The sequence below is a fragment of the Halyomorpha halys genome, unplaced genomic scaffold (assembly GCF_000696795.3).
Source record: "Halyomorpha halys isolate HHAL.00 unplaced genomic scaffold, Hhal_1.1 Scaffold1905.1, whole genome shotgun sequence".
NCBI classification, from domain to species: Eukaryota; Metazoa; Arthropoda; class Insecta; order Hemiptera; family Pentatomidae; genus Halyomorpha; species Halyomorpha halys.
Genome location: NW_027112108.1, coordinates 30,565 through 39,452, shown reverse-complemented (window position 1 = coordinate 39,452; position 8,888 = coordinate 30,565). Strand labels below are relative to the sequence as shown.

The 8,888-nt window shown below is 33.0% G+C and overlaps 1 protein-coding gene across 1 annotated transcript in view; it reads left to right on the top strand.

Annotated features, from left to right (window-relative positions):
* Positions 1-8,888, top strand: part of LOC106690840 (uncharacterized) — a 44,647-nt gene that overhangs the window by 26,044 nt on the left and 9,715 nt on the right. Inside the window, exon 8 of the mRNA XM_067050137.1 lies at positions 7,826-8,886. Within this exon, the coding sequence (XP_066906238.1) occupies positions 7,826-8,886 (1,061 nt within the window). The remainder of the gene's footprint in view (positions 1-7,825; positions 8,887-8,888) is intronic.

The following is an 8,888-nucleotide window of genomic DNA, read 5'->3' as shown; positions in this document are numbered from 1 at the left end:
TATATTGTTTAAAATCTTGTAATGTATAGACATATTACAGCAAATTTGTTTGTTCTTTTCTTCTTTCTATATTTACTTTTTTTTAATCCTTTTATTTCCCTTATTATTCCCCATTTTTTTTTTAGATAAACATAGTTTCTTGCGTACCATAATACATCTTTTCTTTTTTTCTATCTTTAACAAACATAGAATAACAAAAATTAAAATATAAAATATAAATAATAAAAATTAAAAAAAAATGTGTGAAAATTAAAATCTATTGTATATTCGACCATCTTAAAAAAGAATCAACAATTATCTGCAAGGACATAACTATATGATACATTCACAAATCTTCTTGTCGATTTATTAGATAGTAGGATAATGATTTATAAGGAAATATCAATTAGGAGACTTGTTTGATACCTATATAATTATATTATAATCATGCACTTATGTAATTATGTACTAACCAACTGTACTTAAAATAGTGAAGTAGGGCCAATCGATATGTTTATAAAGAAATAACGAAGATTGTGTACAATTATGTGATATTATTCCAGATAATTTATTTAATGTGTAAAATATCCATAGTATAATATGTAAAATACTTAAATATAATATATAAGTTGATTTTGTAATTTTTCCTTTATGTTGAAGTACATTACAAAGTGGCTATTACAAAGACACAAACTATCAAAACAATATATCCACTAAAAAAAGCAAAGTTTATTCTTAATCAATTAAAGTTCTACACAAAAAACTAATGTAGTTTGTTTAAAAAATGTGTTTTCTCACTGTCAAATAGGTGCAGAAATATCAACATTATTAAATAAAATTTAACTTATCTTCATAAGATACTTGCATTACAATTTTGAAAGTTTCTTGTATTTCTTATTCGATAATAACCCCATTTTTATTTTTGTAATTTTCATCTATATTGAGGTACATTACAAGGTGGCTATTATAAAAAGAGCAAACAAAAATTAAATGACGAATATGCTATCAAAAAGATAATACATACTATAAAAAAAAGTTTTCTTTTTAAACTAATTCAGTTATTTAAAAATTTATTTCCTTCTGTCGAATTGACGTAGAAATATCACATTACAATTTTTATACAAGATTTTAAAGTGGATATTTCCATTGATTTTTCTTGGGAAACTCCTCACATATTGAAATCCAGTATTTTAAGGTTTCAAATATATCTTTTATTTGATAATACCCCCGATTATCAAGTTTCAAACTATGCAATTTTTGTCCCGCAGTTGTTTTGGCAAGACTTCATTTCAACATGAGTAACTTTCCATGTCCTTTCCTTATATTGAAATTGTATAATGGAGAAACAATATGTGAGGCGAAGATAGTTTTATAGTTCACTGGTTTCTTGATGTAGAGAATTTTGTGATACCAAAATATAGAAAGGAATCAGTTTTTAGAGAATTAGAACCTTCATTCAAACTGTTTGAGCACGAATGAGTAATAAAAACATTGCCATTTTGATTTAAATAAATATAAAATATAAGGGGATAGGAAGTTTGGTAGTTCCCTTCCTCATACATGAAGAAACAGCTGTAACCATAATAAATGATTATTAATTCGATTAAGAAGTTACTCTGAAAATTAAATTAATCTAATTCTAGAAGATCAGAGAGGTAAATGAAACAAATATGTAATATTTAACAATTTAATGTTCTAACTTATTACATTCATTGCTCTAATTAAAACATTTCTAAACCATTAGATTTCATAACAAAATAACGTATAAATTATGTATGTTAAATAAACATCAGTCACACAGCAATTGACACCCTGTTGTGTGTCTCCCAATTTTATCTCTAATTTAAACTAGTGAGTCACAGAAGATAGGTATTTTAGTGCTAACCAGAGGTACTAGAAAGAGCTTGGTGGAGTGCTGTTAGGTGAGAAGCTGCTATAGCGTGGAATTCAGGAACGTGGGCCACAGTACCATCAGCATTCAGTGGAGCAGGCTGGAAGGGCACGGTGTTGTAGTCCACCACTTGGTGGAGGTGGGGTTTGTACTGTCCTTCGTCGTGTCTGTGGAGGTGGGGTTTGTACTGTCCATCATCGTGTTTATGGAAGTGGTGTTTGTATTGACCATCGTCATAGTGCCTAGCGTTCTGCTGCTGTGGGCTGTACTGTTCCGTGTAGGATCGTTTCTTCCTTGCGAATTGCAGACCCTCAATTTGTACAGAGAAATCGTTGTTTTTTGTTCTGTAATCCTTAGAAGGAGGAGAAGTGCGGTCAGGATACGCTGCTGCTAGAGCTGCTGTCGCCTGAAGTCTCTTATACTCTTTTTCGGTGGCAGCTTGGTGTGCTTCTGTGAGCTGTTTTATCTCAGGTGTGAAGTCCACTGTCAGGTCTTCGTTGAGTGGTGCCGGGGGACCTTCATAGAGTTCGACAGATCTGCGATATCTTGAGACGTCTTGATGAAGAGGACTAGAAATACCATCATATTTACGAGTGCCACCATTATTTTGAGTATTGCGCTTGAAGGGAGAACCATAAGTGTCCCTATTAGAACGTGGGGTTCTATATTGAACATATTCATATTCATCGTGTTCATAGGTCCGTGGCTCGTCATACTCTTCCGTATTATGGTTTACATCGTCAAAGGAGTCCGGTTCAAACGGAAGAAACCTTGGATCTTCTTCGTGTATTTCTGGATCATCATGTTCAGCTTCATCGTCATGGAGAGATGAGAATTTATTTTTCTCAAACAGGTATGGTAGAATACCTCCAGGTCTAGGTTTACCCCCGGTTTCATCCAGGTCAGCTTTATATCTTAAGTAAGCATGTTCGAAATCTGCCTTGTGAACTCCCACTGTATGTTCATACTCAGGTTCGGAGGGCTCCGCTTTCTCGTCTTCCTGGTACCAATGAGGAGATCCTAATACTAATTCCAGGACAGTGAAAACGACCGCGCACTTGTGAATCATTTTTGCGACTGATTGATAAAGATAAATTTCTCTTTTATATATCAGTCCCCTCCCTAAAACCACAAACCTATTCTTACCAGAGAGAAACTAAACCCAACGATCCCTGACTTCGTGGGTTCTTTTTTATATTTTCTATTAATTATCTATGTATATCACCGACATTATTTTTTTCATCTTTAAAGCTTTTATAGGATATTTGTGCACTAACGTACCAAGAAAATTTTATCTCGCTATGGTGTTTTTCATTGAGTTGCACGACGTCGGTGGACCGTTGAGTACCGTGAGTAAGGTTTTGCTTTATCACTGAAGTGGAATATCCCAGTATCATTATCTTTTTAACCTAATTTCAATTCCTCCTCGCCCTTAGTATTAATATTTGCCCTCTTTACATATCGTACCAAACTAAATCAACAATTAATCATTATAATCCATAGTAAATTCGTTATAAAATAAAACAATTATTGTAAGTAGTTCACTTGACTATTGTTAAACTGAAAAATAAATAAAAGTTTTTCTATTTATGATGAAAATTTAATCGAAGGTACTGATAAATTGTTAATAGAGTTTCGTTTTGTTAAACAAGTCCACATACGTAATAAGGAAAATACAACTATAAATCCGGAGGATGGAGTAAAAACAGGAGTCTCAACATTTACTTATAATTAATAGCATTATAATAGCAATAGTGATGCAAATAAGTCGCCGAATATTATGTTCTATTTTCCTTTTCATACATAAAAGTTAATTCTTATGACGAGATGGAAATTATTTGAAACTAACATAGGGGTCCAGTCAAATTGGTGACCAAAGGGCTTACCTTCAAACCCAAGACAACACTTCCACTTTTTATCTCCTTATTCTTTAATACTTCCTTTCCAACCTTTTTTCCAATCCGGTAGGACTCAGAGCTATCTTGATACAAGCATGATACATGATGATACATTCTTAGTAGGAGTATCCCCAAGTAATCGGTTTCTACTCTACATAACATACACTCGCGATATAGCTTGCAATTATTAACTTTTGACAGATATAAATGAAGCTGATATAGCAATATTAACAAGACATATAATCCAAAATATGTCTCACATACTCTACAACAGTATTTAATAACGCTACATGGATGGTTTTAACTAGAATGTGAAGGTCAGAGCTACGGTGTTAAGAACAAAAATAGTTCCAATACTTATTCAATTGTTAGTACTCAGTCCTACATTGTGGATCGAAACGTTGACAATTAAAAGTTAGTTAAAATAATAAAAACTATTTTTATTCTAACATTAAAAAACAACTTAGGCTCTGAACATGAAACCCAACTAAATCATTTCACATGACCTTTACTCTTCAACCGTTATACGTCCACCTAGTTTTCCATTACAATACAACGATTTCACAGAAAGTGTACACTTCCTAGACCGAAGAATGACCTGAGGTCCAAATATCAAAAAACAAACTTTTACTAAAGGCCTTTTTTGTTCACTAATTTCGAAATAATCAAAATTATAACTTAAGAAATTGAGTAATTACAAGTTCTTATTTAAATGTCTGGAACAGCAAAAAAAAAAAAAAAAGGAAAAGAAACAAAAAAACATTTCATATGAAAGTACGTTTTATTATTTCAGGAATTCTAAGTGAAATTAGAGTATTATTGTTATTTACTGCCTTTAAGTTTACAGATTATAATGAACCGTTATTAATCTTATCATTTCTTTTTTAATAAAATATTTACTATCATTCCAATTGAATGCACAATGTTTAGTATGCCATCAAATACCATGGTAACACGCAATTTTTGAATTAAATATATTATGAGTTTAAACTCAATATATAATTGCAGCTCAAGTTGCAAGAATCATTACCACGGCTCTCAGTGGTAAGAATTCTCAAAATTGTTTAATTCTTCTGTAATTCATATGCATTCCTGAATTTTTCCGGGTGCTGAATTCAATAAAATGAATTTGTATTTATTGGAAGATTATTGATTGACCGTGTGTAAAGATGGAAGGAATATGGTCCAGGTGCGGTCAAAAAAAAAAAACAAACTCAAAATAGTAGAAATATACTATTTTAATGAGCCTAAATATAGTATATTTCTTAAATATAAAATAGTATATTTCTACTATTTGAGTTTTTTTTTGTTTTTTTTTTACCGCACCCGGACCATATTCCTTCCATTTGTATTTATTATTTTTATTTTTTTATTGAGAACATATTTTCGGATTTAAAAATATAAATCTTAATTTATCTATTATTCAAATCATTTTCCTATAAGAAAAATGTTATTCTGATGAATAGTGGTTAATTTTATTATTGTTTTCACCTTATTTTTGTTACTCCTTCCAAGCCCTGACTTGATACGTCTCAATACGTCAATGAAACTTACTACAAGTTGCCCTAATATGTACACTTTTATGGAAAAATAGACTCATCACAAAAATAAATAAAGCTCATTTTTTTTTCTGGTCTATCAAAAATGTGCCAAAACAAATTTTTCCAGTATTAAATTGGAAGTGGCCGTAGAAATTAAAAAAAAAAATTCAAGAAACAAATCTACTTTTGAAAAACTACAATTTGTACACTAACTTTCGTTGGAATTTACTTGGCCAAAATATTTTTTGTTGGATAGTTTAAAACAAAATAACAACAAGTAGTAAAATCTCATTTTTAGCTGTTTCTGAAATAACGTCTGTAAGATTAGGTCTATGGCTCACAATATCACAGGAGAATTACAGAAGATTTGAGCAATTTAGAGGTTTTTGCACAAAAACGGCAGTTCCCCACCACTGTGAGGCCTTCAGGAAAGGGTGTTGTAACTAACGGAGCATTAGCTTGGTTTTTGTTTACACATCTAACCTTTAAATATGATATTATTTATTAGTAATTATATTCATCCAGTATCGCACTGCTACTGCACACCTGCATTGCTTATAGGGAAAGGTAGAAAGAAATAAATAATACAAAAAATTTATCCTGCTATTGCCCGCTAGTCTTGTTAAATTTGTTTTTTAAAGCCCTTCTACCACCGCACTGTAAATTTTGTTTGTATTATTGTATAAAATATTTTCTTCCCACCATTATAAAATAAAATATTATGTTACACGTGTTCCCTAATATCTCTATAAAAACAGAAAAAATGAGCTAATTAGAGCTATCAGTTATACCAGGAGACATGTTGCATGATTTCTACTACAGGCTAATTGAAGAAAACAGTATATCATTTTCATCATATCAAGATGCTTCTGAAATGAAATCAAGGTCTTTATTCAGGATAGTTCCTTTTATTTTTTAATAAAGGCTTTACAATTTATTTATAATTTAAATAAATTTTTGTAGCCTGCTTTGTAAAATAATGCTACATTGGGAAACCATGGTACATGATTATTATAAAAACGTTAATGTACATGATTATTATAAAAACCTTCAAACAAAGACACCCCCAGTGAGGTATACATAATCTATCGAAATTCTTAATTATTAAATATGCAATTATGTGCATTTACTATCAGAAATGGAAACTGAAATCTAAATAAACAAATTCTCTGAGATTTAGTCTCATGAACATTTGCTAAATTTATTTACCACTTTCTGGAATGGCCTATGATTTATATTTATAAAACTAATACCTGTACCTTATAGAATTTACAAAATTAATATTATTCCCCAATAATATAATATTAGTTTATTACAAATTATAATTGTTCATATCAATACTAAGAAACAAGAAAACATTTCTTTAAGGCACACTTCCATTTTGAACTTTCTCGCTAATTTATTTTCTATTATGGTATTGATCAGGTAGTACTGAAGTATAATATTATTTATCTTAATACTAGGACTTGATGTAATCATTACCGAAATGTATATAAGAGAGATAAGGAAGGAGAATAAAGTAGTCTTTTACTGAAACCTGTGTGAGTCATTTGTTATCCTTTTTTCTCTTTTTTTTACGGCTTGCGTTACAAAAGTGATATTTGTTCCTTATTATTATACAATAAAATATTATAATTTGCCTGTTCTATATTTTATTACAAAAACAGGTAACCAAATTTTGTTTCTGACCTCATTCTAATATTTTCTACCATTAACCGGCAGGAGTGCCCTACTTTTTTATACGATTCGTAGTTTTTTTTTCATATTATTGGATGTGATGATGATAAATACATTTACGTTTATTTGTAATTTGTACTAATACTAAATTGTACAGTTTAATTGAAAAAGACAGTATATCCTTTTCTGTGTTAGTCATTTCTTATCCTTTAAAAGCTCTTTTTCTTACCTCTTACTCTCGGGGAAACATAAGAGATACAAATTCCTTATTATTACACAATCAAATATTATTATTTGCCTGCTCTCTATTTTTATTACAAAGAGTTTAGACTTTTAACTTTATTTTATCTTTTTTATGACCTCAGTCCTGATATTTTCTACCATCAATCCTGGGCCTAATATTAGCAATATTATAAATAGATGGAGAGGACTTAATTGTAATATGTCCACTAAATAGTTTGATTAAAAAGGGTAACATATAAGCATTATTTTCCAAAAAATGAATTAACACTTTTTTTAGGATTGTTCCTTTATTAAAAAATATATATATTATTTATACTTTAAGATTACGATACAAAAGTAAATTTACCATAATACAGACCACACATAATAATAAATTTAGATATCAATTGGCCTCTTTCTAGATAATGAATAATTCCGTCTTGAAGTCTCATCATCTCCCTTAAGTAATGACGGGCTACGACAGTAACCGCAAAGTCAAGGATCGTTGAGTCTCACTTTCTTTGTCAACGCCCATTCACAACTTTGAGATTGATCGGTGGTTTTGGAGGGGGTCGTATTCAATATAAAAGAGCTACGTAAGTTTATCAATCAATCAGTAAGTAACATGATCAACAACAGCCTGGTAGTTCTCTGCCTTCTGGGCATAGCAGCAGGATCACCTTTCAGGTATAACGCACAGGACGACCACTACCATGGACCTCCAGCACCACTAAACCCTGACGGGACTGTGGCGTTCACCCCGGAGTACGAGCACATCAGGGACGAACACAGTGCTTTCTTCGATCGTGAATACAACAGAATTAAGATTAAAGTTGATGCGGGCGATCCCCATGGCATTAAATATCAGACGTATACTCATGGCAGTGAGGATCAAGGACAATATCTTCCGCAACACGATTCTTACGAATCTAATGTGGAAGATGATGGGCTGTACAATCCGGAATTACATGAAGTTAAATATACTACGCAGTACGATGATGGACAGTACAGGCCGCACCTTTATGAACAAGAGCAACGCGACGAGGACCAATACAACTCTCCTCCATCCACTCAAGGTACCTCTTACCGCCCTGCTTACGTTCCTGCAAGCCTCAATGCAGATGGCACCGTGGCCCACACTCCTGGATACAACGCCATCGCTTCCTCATTCCTCTCGAGACATCGTAGGTCGACCGAACGTTACCAAGGTCCACCAGCTCCCCTCAATCAAGACCTGACCGTGGACTACACGCCTGAAATCAAACATGTCAGCGATGCGCACTTCACAGCAGTTGCTAACCAGTTCAAGAGACTCCAAGACACAGCGGCTCTTGCAGCAGCGCATCCTGATCGCACTTCTCCCCCTTCTAAGGACTACAACCCTCAGAACAACGGACACCACAATCTCTTCGAATCTCAACCACTTCATCAGGAACTGCACCTCGGAAGGAAGAAGCGATCCTACACGGCACAGTACAGCCCACAGCAGCAGAACACTAGGAACTATGACGACGGTCAGTATAAGCACCACTCCCATAAACACGATGACGGGCAGTACAAACCCCACCTCCACAGACACGACGAAGGACAGTACAAACCCCACCTCCACCAAGTGGTGGACTACCACACCGTGCCCTTCCAGCCTGCTCCACTGAATCCTGATGGTACTGTGGCCCACGT